The 13,841-nt window shown below is 52.1% G+C and overlaps 4 protein-coding genes across 4 annotated transcripts; 2 read left to right on the plus strand and 2 right to left on the minus strand.

Moving 5' to 3' along the window:
- Positions 1-775: 775 nt before the first annotated feature.
- Positions 776-3,506, plus strand: CC1G_05176 (striatin-3; the record flags this gene model as incomplete). Its single annotated transcript, XM_001833424.2, has 8 exons — positions 776-997; positions 1,054-1,157; positions 1,213-1,355; positions 1,413-1,605; positions 1,660-2,259; positions 2,316-2,435; positions 2,485-3,176; positions 3,241-3,506. 8 exons carry the CDS (start codon positions 776-778, stop codon positions 3,504-3,506), a joined length of 2,340 nt encoding a protein of 779 aa, XP_001833476.2.
- A 508-nt stretch (positions 3,507-4,014) lies between these two features.
- CC1G_05177 (class II cAMP phosphodiesterase) lies at positions 4,015-5,571 on the minus strand (the record flags this gene model as incomplete). Its single annotated transcript, XM_001833425.1, has 6 exons — positions 4,015-4,022; positions 4,101-4,732; positions 4,799-5,002; positions 5,063-5,189; positions 5,251-5,309; positions 5,384-5,571. The coding sequence occupies 6 exons, from the start codon at positions 5,569-5,571 to the stop codon at positions 4,015-4,017; spliced, it is 1,218 nt and encodes a 405-aa protein (XP_001833477.1).
- Positions 5,572-5,957: 386 nt separating this feature from the next.
- CC1G_05178 (hypothetical protein) lies at positions 5,958-8,970 on the plus strand (the record flags this gene model as incomplete). Its single annotated transcript, XM_001833426.2, has 8 exons — positions 5,958-6,173; positions 6,223-6,240; positions 6,301-6,469; positions 6,524-6,587; positions 6,644-8,193; positions 8,251-8,401; positions 8,478-8,670; positions 8,728-8,970. 8 exons carry the CDS (start codon positions 5,958-5,960, stop codon positions 8,968-8,970), a joined length of 2,604 nt encoding a protein of 867 aa, XP_001833478.2.
- A 541-nt stretch (positions 8,971-9,511) lies between these two features.
- CC1G_05179 (UBA/TS-N domain-containing protein) lies at positions 9,512-13,756 on the minus strand (the record flags this gene model as incomplete). Its single annotated transcript, XM_001833427.1, has 7 exons — positions 9,512-9,760; positions 9,833-12,081; positions 12,136-12,503; positions 12,555-13,085; positions 13,143-13,206; positions 13,263-13,430; positions 13,480-13,756. The coding sequence occupies 7 exons, from the start codon at positions 13,754-13,756 to the stop codon at positions 9,512-9,514; spliced, it is 3,906 nt and encodes a 1,301-aa protein (XP_001833479.1).
- Between the last annotated feature and the right edge of the window lie 85 nt (positions 13,757-13,841).

The raw sequence follows: 13,841 nt of genomic DNA on the forward strand, positions 1-13,841 counted from the left end.
AAATGGGTGTATTTCGGTGGAAGTCGAGAGGGAAACATAGAGGGGCTCTATAAATAGCCAACGATCTGATGGGAACAGTATTTGTTCCGGAAGCTGATGCCAAACAGGCTCATTATATCGCCCTTGGGCATGCAGCAAACTCGTGCAGTAACCACAATGTCTGGCAGACAAGGAGGCAAGCTCAAGCCGTTGAAGGCGAGTATGCTTAAATCGTTGTTGAAAGCATTCATGTTTATGGATGGTTCTAGGCTCCCAAGAAAGAGAAGAGGGAGGAGACTGAGGAGGATGCTGCCTTCAAGGCGCAGAAGAAAGCTGAGGCTGAAGCTTTGAAAGCTGCCCGAGAGAAAGGTGAATAGATGTCTTGTTGGATGTGTGTCTTCCGCTTGCTGATATCGTGGATGCGCCCGTAGCTATGAAGCGTGAGTAGAGTTATCTGGCCTCTTGGATGTAGTATGTATATTGATTGTGCTGCTGAAGATGGCCCTCTCACTGGTGGAGGCATCAAGAAGTAAGTGGACAAGGTTGATTTTGTGGACGATACTGAGGACTGGATTAGGTCCGGAAAGAAATAAAGACATGACTGTGGATTGACTGTACAAACGTAGTAGAATAGAAAATCATTGTGGTCAATTGAGGGACTCATTCTGTCGTTTGTATTTGTTTGTCTCGCTGCCTAATTCGATGGGTATTCGAATTCAGCCAACTTGTCTTCTCCTTCAGTCCCTCCAACAATTTCCTAAATTTCGTCCAAGTCCCTCGTTTCTCTTCGACCTCAATGTTGAGCTCGTTGCAGGTCCTGCAGAACCAGGGCCAACAGCCACAGAACCAGCAGGGTCAACAGGGACAGCAGCTCCAGCAAGGCGGACTACCACCACCACCGCCCCCGCAAAATGGCCAGGACTATACCCTTTCAAGCGTCCTCCATTTCCTCCAGACAGAATGGCGCCGTTATGAGCGCGATAGAAACGAATGGGAGATTGAACGAGCAGAAATGAGGGTTAGTACATGCCACACAGTAGCATGGCTATCGCGTCTGACTGCAGTGTTGGCAAGGCACGCATCGCCCTCCTCGAAGGCGAGCGGAGGTCCTTTGAAAATATCAAACTCGATCTCATGCGAAGAATCAAAATGCTTGAATACGCTTTGCGCATGGAACGGTAGCTATCCTTCAACAGCGCGCTGTCCGCTTTCATGGGGCTTACACGTCGAAAGGTCGAAACAACTCAACCAACCCTCTTCATCCAATGCATCCAGCAAACTGTCAACGCTCCAGTCTTCCGGAGCTTCCTCGGGACAGAAGGATGAGACCGGCAGTCAGAAAGGGGACAGTGGAGGGAGCTCACCCCGCAGTGAAGGTGCGTCGAGTGTACGTGGGTGCTGTTGTAGGTTTTTGACCTGCGGAAATACCTCAGATTCACCACTTCCGGAGAGTCGACTGCCCAATGGCACTCATGCTAATGGTCCCGCAACGAGACCAAATTCATGGGGTCCCGCAAACTGGGCCAGCGTAACTAGCGGTGGTGCCCCTGCCCCCGCAACTTATGGAAAGCCACCCGCGGGGAGGGATCCTAAAAGTAGGGCAAGGAGCCGTGACTATCTCAAACAGTTAGTCTATCACTCCGTGTTTCCATTCCGACTTTTAAACTTTGTCCCATATAGGTGTCTGCAAGAGATCTCTTACCTGACCTCCCCTCAAGCGATGAACCCCCTGCCAAACCGACCTCTATTGAACAGCTCGAACATCCCATCTATGGCGATACCCAACGTTCCTTCATTCGATTCGATTCCTTTCAATGGTCGACCGCGGAAAATCATGCCTGAGAGTGGAAAGGAGTTCCCTGTCCTGAATGGAATGAATACAGTCGGACCTTCATCAGGTCCCCCACCGAACGTTTCTCAAGTCTCCACCGCCGAACACAACGGCGTACCTCCTCAACAACCTTCGGCCCATACACAGGAACCTGAACCACAACCGCAACAGCCTCCAGAAACTCAACCCGAGGCTTCCGAGAAGGAGGGTCAACCATCGAGCCATCACTTGACCGCCATCTTCCAGCCAGGCGAAAATTGGAAAGATCAATTGCGCAAAGCACACGAGGCTGCCCAACAGGCAGCGAGAGATGGCCAAGAGCCCCTCCAATCGGATAACTGGAGAGGAGAAGAGTTGAAGGAGGAAGAGCATGACATAGAATCGGAGGAGTCAGTCTCGTCTGAGGGCGGAAACACTAAAACTTGGAAGGCGAAGCGAACGTTGAGAAAGTCTGTCATTCCTTCACGATCTAGGCGAAAGACCCGTGTTCTGACATTACCCGTAGTCACCTTGATGCCGTTCGTGCCATCGCATTCCATCCGAACGAACTATGCCTCGCTACAGGGGGAGATGACTATACAGTCAAGATTTGGCGGATGGAAGTTTCTGTTCTAGCCTCGTCCAAGTAAGTTTGCCCAACTCTGAATGTCGAACGCACCCTCATATATTTCCAGTACCCGACCAACGACCGAGGTGGAGCCCCAGCTCACCCTTCGAGGACACTCTTCCGCCATCACCCGCCTGGTACACTCACCCGCCAAGGGACTGCTCTATTCCGCCTCCTTGGACTGCTCAATTCGAATCTGGGCACTCCCTACATCATCGCACACGACTTATGCTCCGTATGACGAAACGCGATCAAGAGGAGAGCTAATCGGCCATACTGATGCTGTTTGGGATCTTGCTCTCGTCCGGGACGAAGGCACCCTCATCAGCTGTGGAGCGGAAGGCGCTGTCAAAGTGTGGGATGTGAGCGGGCCGCTGGGCGGTGGTTCGTTGAAGCTGACATGGGGATACAATGGTGTCATTGAAAATCCCGACGACTTGAACGAGGATATGACCGCGCCTGGAGCTACGGCTGTGGAGGCGATCAAGACTGACCTCAAGAAGGTTGCAGTTGCATATCAAAATGCCGTCGTCAAGATTTTCGATATTGAGACTGGAAAAGAAGTTTCCAAGTTGAGCACCGACATAAGTTATGGTGGGTGTCTCGAGCTTCGCTATTACACTGAACACGTGGCTGAACCATTGCTTTTAGACGGTACCCCCGCTACCCAAATCAACTGTCTAACATCACATCCTACAATGCCGCTATTGGTTACCGGGCACGAGGACAGATACATTAGAATCTTCGACCTTGCAACAGGTATGTGGTTGAGTTTGAATTTTGAGTCTCGTTTCCGATTCTGAGATTATTTTCGTCTCGATAGGACAATGCACGCATTCAATGCTTGCACACCTCGATGGTGTGACATCGCTATCGATCGATGCGGCAGGTTTCTCCCTGGTCTCTGGAAGTCATGATTGCTCTGTGCGTTTCTGGGATCTCTTGGGTGGGCGTACATGCGTTCAAGAAATCTCAGCGCATCGGGAGAAGGCTCGAGAAGGTGTTTTGGATGTTGACTTCCATCCTTCGTTGCCATTCATGGCGAGCGCTGGTGCAGATGGTGTGGTCAAGCTCTACGCTTCATCATAACCTCATCCTGTTACCTATTTGCTGCACGTGAGCTCAGGAGATCTTTCATCGTCGTACTACCCTATCAGCTGTCATGAAACACTTACTTATGTTGGGACTGGTCTGTTTTGAGCTTTCTGTTTCTTTATTATTTGTCCTTTTTTGATTTCCCTTGTGTAGTGTTTTCGCTTTCCGATGACATGTTACTCGTACACCCATTCCACGGCAGATGACCCTAATGCTGACGCTGTAATGCCATGTTTTCTCTCTTTCTCTCTGTAATTTATTGGGGCTGTTTTTGGTGGTGTGAAAAAGAGTCGTGACCATTCGTGACAGTTGGGAGGTTGCCGTACAGTGGTGGCTACAAGAACATGCTGAGAGAGCGAGAGAACACTAAAGCTACAAGCTACACTGGCAATAATAAGACAATCTAAAAATACAGAGGTATGGAGCGATCGCATAACGTTAACCGAGAGCACCCAGAAAGCGAGGAAGAGAGTTTCGAAAGTCCATTGAATGAAGTAACCGTTCAGATCTCTGTGTGTGAGCAATGTCAGATTGTGTTCGGAGGACCACATTGGTTTCACAACCCCGTGTCACGGAAGATGGACGTACGAATATGCATGCCCTGTTCAGCGGCTTTAATAGTAACACCCAACCCCTTTGCTTCCGCTAACGATCGAACCTGCTCTACGATGACTTCCCGCATGGGCCGCCCGGAAGATTCGTCTCCCAGCCCTGCATCCTTGCAGTGTGTCACATACACTGTCAACCCCGCCAACGCATTTGTGATCCCAGTCGAGGAAGCCAACCGTTTTTGCCTCTTCCTGACATGCTTGTTTGGTCGATCAGAAGAATGCCCCGCAGGTTTTGATTTCCTGACTTCTGCAGCGAGGGCAACTAGTTCTTCAACGAGGTACTCGGGTGTCAAGTGTCCGAATAAGAGGGAATCTGCTCTCCCGGATGGATATGAACATTCGATGAAGATGGTGGAGAGCATGTGTGGAATTTTGGGAGCTGCGAACTGCCAGACGGCGAGTGTTTGAGGCTTGCCGCCGTTTAGGGATGCGACAGAGTCCGGCTCGACGTCCCCGAAGAAGAGGAATTCTTGGCCACTTGCATCTTGTCGAACGAAGTAGGCGACAGATTCATAGGGGCCCAGGTCGTTTGAACCGTGGTTCAAGGGGAAGGTAGCGACGCTGAATTCGGAGGAGACAGGTTCATATGTGGTCGTGTTTGGTGTGAGTCTGGTCCAGAAGGATGGTTAGACCATGGAGTGGCGGAACAAGTGGGAATAAAACCTCCGGACGTACGGGGAGTACAGAAATTTGTAGCTGGCATCATCCTCCCGCCAGGAAGCGAGGTTTGGCCAAGCTCTGTCGTTGAACACAGAGGACTCGATGTCCTTGAGGGTCTGTTTTACGGCGTAGATGCGTTTTCTGCAGCCCGAAAGTGAGCCTGCCGATATGACGAGGCTCATAATATGGTCCATATGAGCATGGGTAATCAAGAAGCCCCTGTGCAAGAAAGATTAACAGAGTGCTTTGGAGGCGTTAGAAGAAGGCTGAGATACGTACTGTATCGAGTTGTAGATATCAGAGGCGGTGAGGGCCTGATTCTTGACCTGGTCCGACTCGCCATCTGGATCCCGGAAGAGGTCAGGTTTCTCCTTGAGGATCCGGGCAAGGGTGCCTTGGCCTGAGCCTAAAGTGATTTATTAGGGTTGTAGCGTTCCTAGCTGGGGTTGTTGTGAGGTAAAACGTACCGGCCTCCAGAGCCAAGACGCCGTCTTCCCAGCGCGCTGTGTGTGATTTCAACAAATATCTGGGATGGCAGACAGGGGCATATTAGTTTTTAATTAGCGCCCTGTGGAATGAATTGGGAAAGGATGGACTTACGCGGAGAGATTTGATTCGTCTGGCCCTCCTCCAGCGCCGACAACGACGATGTCGAAGGCTGTCATGGGAGAAGGACACTCGTCGTCCGAGACGTCGTTTAAGCCAAGGTCTGCAACTCGGTCGGCGATGATGGCGGTGTTAGTTCCCGGACTGGGATTGATGCCGCTCGTCGTTGTTGTTCCCGTCATGGTTGTCGTAGCTGTCCTTAATGCTCGTCCAATAAATACGAGAAATTGAGAGAGAGAGCTGGGCATAAAAGGGAGGGACCCAGGCAGAGACATTGCGCCCAACAATAGCGGGCGTATCGGTTGACACTGTAGTGGCCCGTATGCGTCTTTTAATGGACCAAGCTGAAATACAATGAATCCTCGGTTTGGGAGCCCACGATGCGATATTGGCCGTCTCACAGCCTTCGAGTTCGATTGTGCTACTTCGACGCAGTCTTACGGGCGAAGTGGACACTGGGCAGGGTTGGTTGCACATCGCGGACATGAACAGCTGAAGGACGATCACACAGACAGCACCGTTCCCGCGTTGGCTTGAACCTTGCCTCTTGACTTGATGTTGCCCCACCATGGACCCAGCACAACCACAACAGCCTCAACCAAAACCTGTCGCAGCTGAAAAGAAGAAAAGGGTCCTGACGGTCGAAGAACGCAACAAAATATTGTTCGGTAGAATGAACCATGTCCTGGCCAATGCGTCAGATCCAAACTGGGTCGGATATGCCAACAAGCTGGCTCAGTACCTGTCGGATCCGCGAGGGTATTATACTGAAGCTAGGAAGGATGTATGTTGTCTGACTCTTCCATTTGTATTGCCCATTAACCTGTGTTTAGGTTCTTAAGTTGCTCGCGGTAGACCCTCTTCTCTTCATTCCACCGTGAGCAATGGACCAACCAGCTCTGGCGCTACAGGTAGCCGAAGTGTGCCTCAAAACCGATCTAGGGATGGCCACAAACGAGAATTCCAAGGTTACATTGCTTCCAGAGCATTACCGGGACCACCCACTGGGGGATGCCTATACCAAATTGGTCTCTGCGATCCATCCCCATATCAATCTCTTTGTCGAGCCGGATCTGAAGGGTCAGCGGTTCCGCTGCTTTGTTATTCCCTTGTCTTTCTGAGACTCCTTTCCAGAGGCTGCCCGTTATCTACTCTTCACCGTTGGAATCCAAGTCCCCGACGACCCGACAAATTCACCGTACGTCACGTCCAGTGCATCGCGTTTTTCTCGCCTTTCAATCAGCCGGCTTCCAGAAGTTCTGCTCAAATGCGCCCTGCTGCGCCAGTCGTTCCTACTTCTGTGCTAACCTCGCCTAGAGCCTTGTCTGCGGGGTCCCGCTCAGTCCCAAGTAGCGTAGCAGGTCAAATCCCAATGCCCGGACCTTCTGTTCGAGACTTGTTCACCAATCCGATACCCCCATCGACCACTGCTGCCATCACTGTGCAAAAAGTCCCTCCAAACATGTCAGCTCCGTTGAACCCCGCCCCTCCCATGCCACCGACATCTACTCCGAGTCCTTCAGGTGCAGCACCACAATCCTCACAACCGCCTCCGGCACCAAGCACTTCGACGACGGCAGCGACAACGACAACTGCTACAACTGTCTTGACCCGCGTGAAGAAAAAGAAAAAAACGGACATCAGTACCCTTCAGCAACGTGATCTGGAAAGGTTTAAACAACGTCAGGCTTCTGCTTCTTCCGCGTCCTCGACCCCGACTCTTCCTGCTGCTTCACCTGCTGTTGCTACTCTTACTCCCACGCCTGGACCTTCGGCGTCGAGCTTGGGCGCTAAAAATGTAGATCTGTTGCCCGATTCACTGGCATCTAGGACCCCTGTTGGGGGAACGAATTCCACCAGCTCTTCGCCCCCTCAACCGCCTAAAACCGAGGATGACCGTGGTATGGAGGTCGATGTACCAGCTGGACCAGGACCATCTGTCGAGTCGGGAATTCCAGAAACCCAACCCAGGGGATCAAGCAAGCCCGCCGCTGCTACCGTGGCCAGTACAGATGGAGATGCTATGGACATCGACACGCAAGCATCCAGCAGACTGCAGATTCCTTCGCCAATTACTCAGCCGACAACTGGATCTATTCCAGCGTCGTCCCCAACGCTCCCGGCGACTGGGCCTTCAACTCAACCCATTCTGGTTCCAGGCGCCTCGAAGACGCCTTCCGTGACGCCGCCGCTACCGTCCAATGGGCCGAGTCCTGTTCCTGGGGACACAGATGCAAAATCCACACAAGCCAAAACTGACTCTCAACCTCCGGTGCAGACAGCGCAGCCTACCCTAACTCTACAGCCGACGCTGCCAAGCGTCCCCCGAATGCAATCACAGCCTGTTGAAGGACCGAGTATACCTAGTGGCCTATCTTCCGTGCCCAATGCAAGTAGTACCAGTGGAACATCCGCGGATATTGATTTCAGAACATCGGCAAAGTCTATGACCTTGATGGGTCCCCATAACAATGTTGTGCGGTCTCAAACGGTTCCGATAGTGTCTCAACTGCCGAGGCAACCTCCTGTGGGGTCGATGCTACCTCCTCCAGTGCCGGTTCCAAAGTCGACGCAGTCATTGACGCAGCCGAATGCTAGAGGGTTACCTACCTCAGTCTTGGCTCAAACAAGTGGACCGAGACCGAGCCAACCACCAGTTCAACCGAATGTAGGGCGGCCCACACAAGTTACACTGGTTGCTCCCGCTCAAGAACCTCCACCTAAAGAAAATGAAAACGCGATGCAGATTGACAAGCCACCAGTCCCTCCCCCAGCTCCTCCAGTAGCTAAAATACCCCCAGAGCGTGAGTTATCGCAATATTGTTTTCTGACGCGCATTAACGAGTGATATGTTACTTTAGAGATTTTTGGACACAGCGATATCCCTCGAATCACGCTTCTAGGATTCGAAAAAGGGAAAAAGGAGAGGGGCACAATTCCGTTCAAGTTCAAGCTTAGTTCGATACAGGTGGATCTTCTTCAGAAGTGGAAAAAGCAGGCTGGTACTCTCGAGTGCGTGTTTGATATATGCTCTTCATTTTGACTGTGGCTTAATGGATGTGATCTTGGTTTTGAACGCGTCATATAGAGAACTCGCCTGCACGGTGTCTGTTTCTTTGGGATGTTATTTGATTGAAAGCTTGAAACCCCCGTCATCCTTCCTTGAACAAATCGCGATTATGCCTTCCACATTTGCTCAGGATGGAGGATTAAGCATGAGGTTTGAAGGTGTTGGCTCGCCTCCCGAGAGCGTGACATTGCCTTTATCTCCTCCTTTTCTCGTACGTGCCTATCCTATCCTATGTCCCTAGTAGGTGCTGACACCAACGACTGCACAGTCGACCCCCGATGGCAGATTCGACCTATCATCTCTGATCTGTAAACCCGGTCCACACTCGTTCGAGATCATCCAGAGCCGAGATTGGTCACAATATGCCTTTGTGTTGTTTCTCCATCATCCGACTGCGAGCCAGATGAAGAAGGCGGAAGAGAGGAAACGGAAGGATAGGGAGTGGGAGGAGTGGAAGGCGAGGGTTAGTAAACCGCCTTTGATGACTGTTCCGAAGCTGAAGGTTGGGTAAACTCGGGCTACATTGCAACGTTGAGGTGCGGAGGGAAGGTCTTAATGTACATTACTAGTATGGCTTCTTGTTATCATAGAGCTTGATTTCTCGGAGGACGACGCGCCAAAAGCTGTTCGTTTTGCTCGTTCAGAGTCATTATTATAATAGAGTCAATTTGTGATACTTTGTGATCCTTCAATGAAAAGGGGTAAGAAAAGAAAAGTGGAATATAAGAGTCCGTGGTATATAGTAACGAGTGTGAGGAGATAAAGGGTACTTGGAAGAAAGGAAAGGGCCAGGAAATAATAAAGAACGTTCAACGAGCGGCGGAGCAGGTGTTGCAAAAGCAAACAGATAAAGAAAGGAAAAGGAGAGGACGTAGTAGAGAGCACAGGAATTAACAACCGAGAGCCCAAATTGTATGTATAATCTCAGGAGGAAAAGCAGGAAAGCGATATTCAAGGCGCGGATAGGCGTTTATGCGGGCGCCTTTGTCAACCAATAGACCAGAAGAAACGTCAATCTTCCTATGTCTAAGCCGTCCTTGTGGACCTTACGTTTATGGGGCACCGAGGAGCGTATTCAAAGCTCTCGGAACATCATACCCATATCGTTCCAATGCATCAATCGCCTGGCTCCTGCTAAAGCCCATGTCCGTCAACTGCTTCACCGCCTCCACATCGTCATCTCCTGCCGGCGTCACGGACCTCTCAGGAGTCTCCTTATGAGGTGTAAGATGCGAGCTCGACGTCGTCGGCATGGGTTCATGCTTGTCCTTGTTCTTCTTCTTTCCAAATGGCAAGCGCAGCTGTGAAAACTTACATTTCAGAAACCCGCGATGATTAACGGTGGTATGGAGAGGGAAAGCTAGAGTACTTACAGATAGTTTGGAGTGCCTTGGAGCAGGTTCCTTAGGTTTCTCAAGTCCGTCCTTTGAGGATGACGAGGAAAGCCGAGGTTTAGGTGAGGAAGTACGGGGAGGAGGGGTGTGTGATCTTACTGCCAACGGTGAAGAGGGTCGGGGGCGGCCAGAGCTCAGACTGTTCTTCGGTGACGTGGTCGGGCTACCAGTTGGGAAGGGACTGGTGGAGGGTGCTGTTGGGGGAGGAGAGCTGGTCGAGACAGTTGGTGCCGGTTTGGGACTTGCGGTTGGTGCAGGATTGAAGGCCTCATCGAACGAGGTTGCAGCGGGTTCCGGTTTGGGCGCCTCGGTGGGCTGGGCCGAAATTTGAGACGGGGTAGTCGACGTGGTTGCCTCCCCAGAGTGACCATTGACAGGGCCGGCAGTACTGAAGATGTCGTCAAATGAAGCACCATTGGTTGCGGCCGCTGGAGGTTGAGCAGGCTGTGCGGCGGCAGTTACTGGCGGCGAGTCGGCTTTGGCAGCGCTGAAGTCAAAGTTGTCGTCGAATGCGGCGTCGAAGGAGAAGGCTGGTGCTGGCGCTGGTTTGCTGGCGGTAGAGGTGGACAGCCCGAGCGCTTCGTCAAAAGCGTCAACCCCTGCTACAGCTGGCTTCGAGTCGACGGGAGGGAATAGGTCAGCGTCTCCATTTGACTTGGCAACATCTCCAGTGGGTTGAGTTGCGACAGCGGCTGGGGTAGGGTTGAAAATATCGTCAAAGTCACTGGTGGCAGCTGGAGGTGCAGTCTCGGTTGGCTTTGTCGGTGGTGAGGATGCAAAGATGTCGTCAAAGGACTGGGCATTGTTCTCGGCCGGTTTGGCACCTTCCTTGCTCTTCTCAGAATCCTGGGAAGCTGCAGGGGGCTTGTTTCCTGACTTGTTTAATTCGGCTAAAGGAATCTCGTCGTCGCTCTCGTCTGAGGAATCGGATTCATCAATCTCCTTCTCCTGAATGGCGCTACCAAACAGATCGTCAAAGTCGTCGTTCCCATTAGCAGGCTTGGAGGAAGCTGGTGCTGCAGCGACTTCATTGGAAATCTGTGCAGTGACCGCGTCAATTGCAGGGAACTTGGAAGAGGCGCCATCAAGGGAATGCAGCGAAGTGTCGCTGGGCGAAAGAGCCCTCGCAGACGTGGGTGGAGTGTGGAATAACTCGGTTTCGTTAGGAGAAACTGGAGGTTGCTCGCTCGCTTCCACGGTCAACTTGTTAGAGTTATCTGGGGACTGGGTCCTTGCGGGTTCAGGCGCATCGTAGGGCAGACCTTCGGTTGACTGAGCGCCTCCCTCGTCTGAAAGTGCTTTCTCCGGCTGAGCGAAGCTGGCAAAGATGTCGTCGTCTTCAGCAGGGTTGCCAACAGGAGCGGAAGGGAAAGGAGAGAAGGGAGAACCGGTGCGAGATTGCGAATTGCCCATAGCGAGCCTTTCGAAAGGATTGTTACTCTTGATGCTAGCAGACGGCGAGACGACCGGGTCCGGAGTGACGGGCAAAGGTTGCGAAGCGGCGAATGCAAGAGTGTCGGCTGACGCAATGGTTTCAGATGAAGTGGCTCGAGGAGGAATGGGCGGAGCAGCTGGCTTAGGTTGAGGCATCTCAAGCTTAGCGAGAGCAGCCTCTGTCTCCTCTGTCTCCTTCGTAACCTCCTCCAACTCTGCATTGGCTTCCTGCAACTCGTCTTGAGCCTTCGCTCTCTCAGCTTCCTTGGTCGCCAACTGTTTCTTTGCAATCGCCAACAGCCCCTTCTGCTGCTTGGCGGCCTTCTTGAGCTTCTCGACTTCAGCCTTGATTGCCTCAATTTGCTGCCCCGCTTCGATCATTCGCCTCTCCAACTCTCGCTTATCCTCCTTGTCGCGCATGAACGCGCCTTCAATCTCAGCCTTTTCGACCCGCTTAGCGCTGAGGTCGCTTTCGGCGCTAATTAACTCTTGGCGGATTTTCTCAATCTCCGCTTGTTGACTGGTATGGCGATCTTTGAGGGTCGTAAACAACTTGATCTCGGTCTCATACGCTGCCTTCGCGGAGGATAGCTGGACTTGCAGAGCCGACAGCTGCGAAGCTTGAGTGGCAAGCGATTGTTCGATGGCTTCACGATCAGACCTAGTCTTCTCCAAGGAATTGTTAGTGGAGGCGAGTTGATTCTTCACGTTGCCAATCTCGGCGGATTGATCTTGGAGCGGTGGAGAGGTGGACGTGGTTGGCTCGTCATCATCCAGTAGATTACGAGCGGAGCCTAAGATGCTACACGTTAGGAGGTAGGACATTCAAAAGTTAGTACGTGACTTACCGGTATAGTTGGGTTGCTGAAGAGATGCAGCGAAGGGATCCAAAGGCATTGACACAGATCGTCCGCCAGTAGGCTGCGGAGTCATCGTTTGAAGAGGTCCTGTTCGCTGGGGCTGAAGCGTTTGGTATTTATTACCGGTAGCTTGCGAAGGAACAGGGGACGCGGGAGGCGAGTCATCGAATGAGAACAGATCCTTCTGAGGTTCAGGCGCAGCTGGCGGCTGAGCTTGACGCATCGAAGGAGGAATCAATGAAGGGGGTAATGTAGCCGGGATCTCCCCGCCGCCAAGTTTCCTCTGAATGAGATGCATGGCGACCGCGAAGCCGTCGCGCGTTAGTTTGCCATCGTTGTTAAGGTCAGAGAGGTCCCTAGAACGGACAACATGAGGGGATACTCTTGCAGAAAATTTAAGTACATACCAAACGACTGCCAAGACTTCGCCTGGCAAACCGGACTGAATCATGAAAGGAACTGCGACAGATCCTTCGATGAAACCAACTTTATCTTTATCCAAGTCATCGAACCATTGGTCAAAGCGAGCCTTGTCAGCGGGTGTGATGTCCCATGCTGGTGTGGGTGCTACGGAAACGGGTGGTCGGATGGGTGGACTTAGTGACCTTGCAGCAATGGAAGGGACAGCTGGACGGGGAGGTAGCGCTGGACTTCGCGCCTGGTTTGACATTCCGGTGTGGTTGGGTTGTATTTGACTTCTTTGACCGGTATACTGGGGTTGGATGCTAAAAGCGCTTCCTGGGGCTGGGCTGAAGTTACCGCTACCACCAGTCATGTGGGAAGCGACCCCACCACCGCCTGCTTGCTGATAGAGCCCAGGTGGTAGCGATGTCGGAATAAATGAGATCTTCCCACTCATTAGTCCTTGGATAAAGTACATTCCGATGGCGAAGTCGGTCGAATCAAGAGCACCACGGTCTTGTGTATCAGCCAAGTTCCTAGGAGGTGTACGCGGTGAGGTCGAGCGGACAGATGGCGGCAAGCTTGGGCCTCACCATATTTGCAGGAGCTGCTCATTGGGAAGTTTTGACTTGAGGAAGACGTCTCTTGCCTTCTCGCCTGGAAAAAAGATGTCATTTCAGATTTGTCACTGGTATAATCTACGATGCGCATACCGCTCAAGAGGCCGTTCGTTGCTCCGTACTTGATGAAATAGCTATCGAATTTTTCCTTATCTTGGGGTGAGAGGGGAGGGAAATAAGGTAGCGGAGACTTGGGCAAGGACATTCCGGTGTTCTGTTGGGTGACGGTGCTGATGCCTTCAATCCTGGGTAGAGGTCCGGCTGCGAAACGTCAGTCCAGGAGCGCTTTGAGTGGGTGTGTAAAGCGTACGTTTCTGTATCAGGGCTTCTGAGACGGGTTCTCCCTTCTGCGCCCAGCCCATTAACCTAACTACGATGGCGACACCCTTCTTGGACAGCCAGCCGTTGTTGTCCTCATCTGCGAGGGACCAGATTTCACCCAGTACTGCAGCGGGGAGCTTTGACCCGTCAAAGACCTTCACTGCAGCGTCGCCAGTAATGACTCCCAACTTCTGCGGATCTGCATGAAGGAAGATTTGGTTAACGAGGGAGGCTTCGGCCGGTGTGGGGGTTATGTTGGCCGGCATATTGGAAAGTTGTGAGCTCGTCTAGGAGCTCAGTTTAGAGAGGTATATGTCGGGATCAGTGTCGAGGTCGTCGTCACAGACAGTG

The sequence above is a fragment of the Coprinopsis cinerea genome (genome assembly GCF_000182895.1).
Source record: "Coprinopsis cinerea okayama7#130 chromosome 2 map unlocalized cont3.2, whole genome shotgun sequence".
In the NCBI taxonomy this organism is placed as follows: domain Eukaryota; kingdom Fungi; phylum Basidiomycota; class Agaricomycetes; order Agaricales; family Psathyrellaceae; genus Coprinopsis; species Coprinopsis cinerea.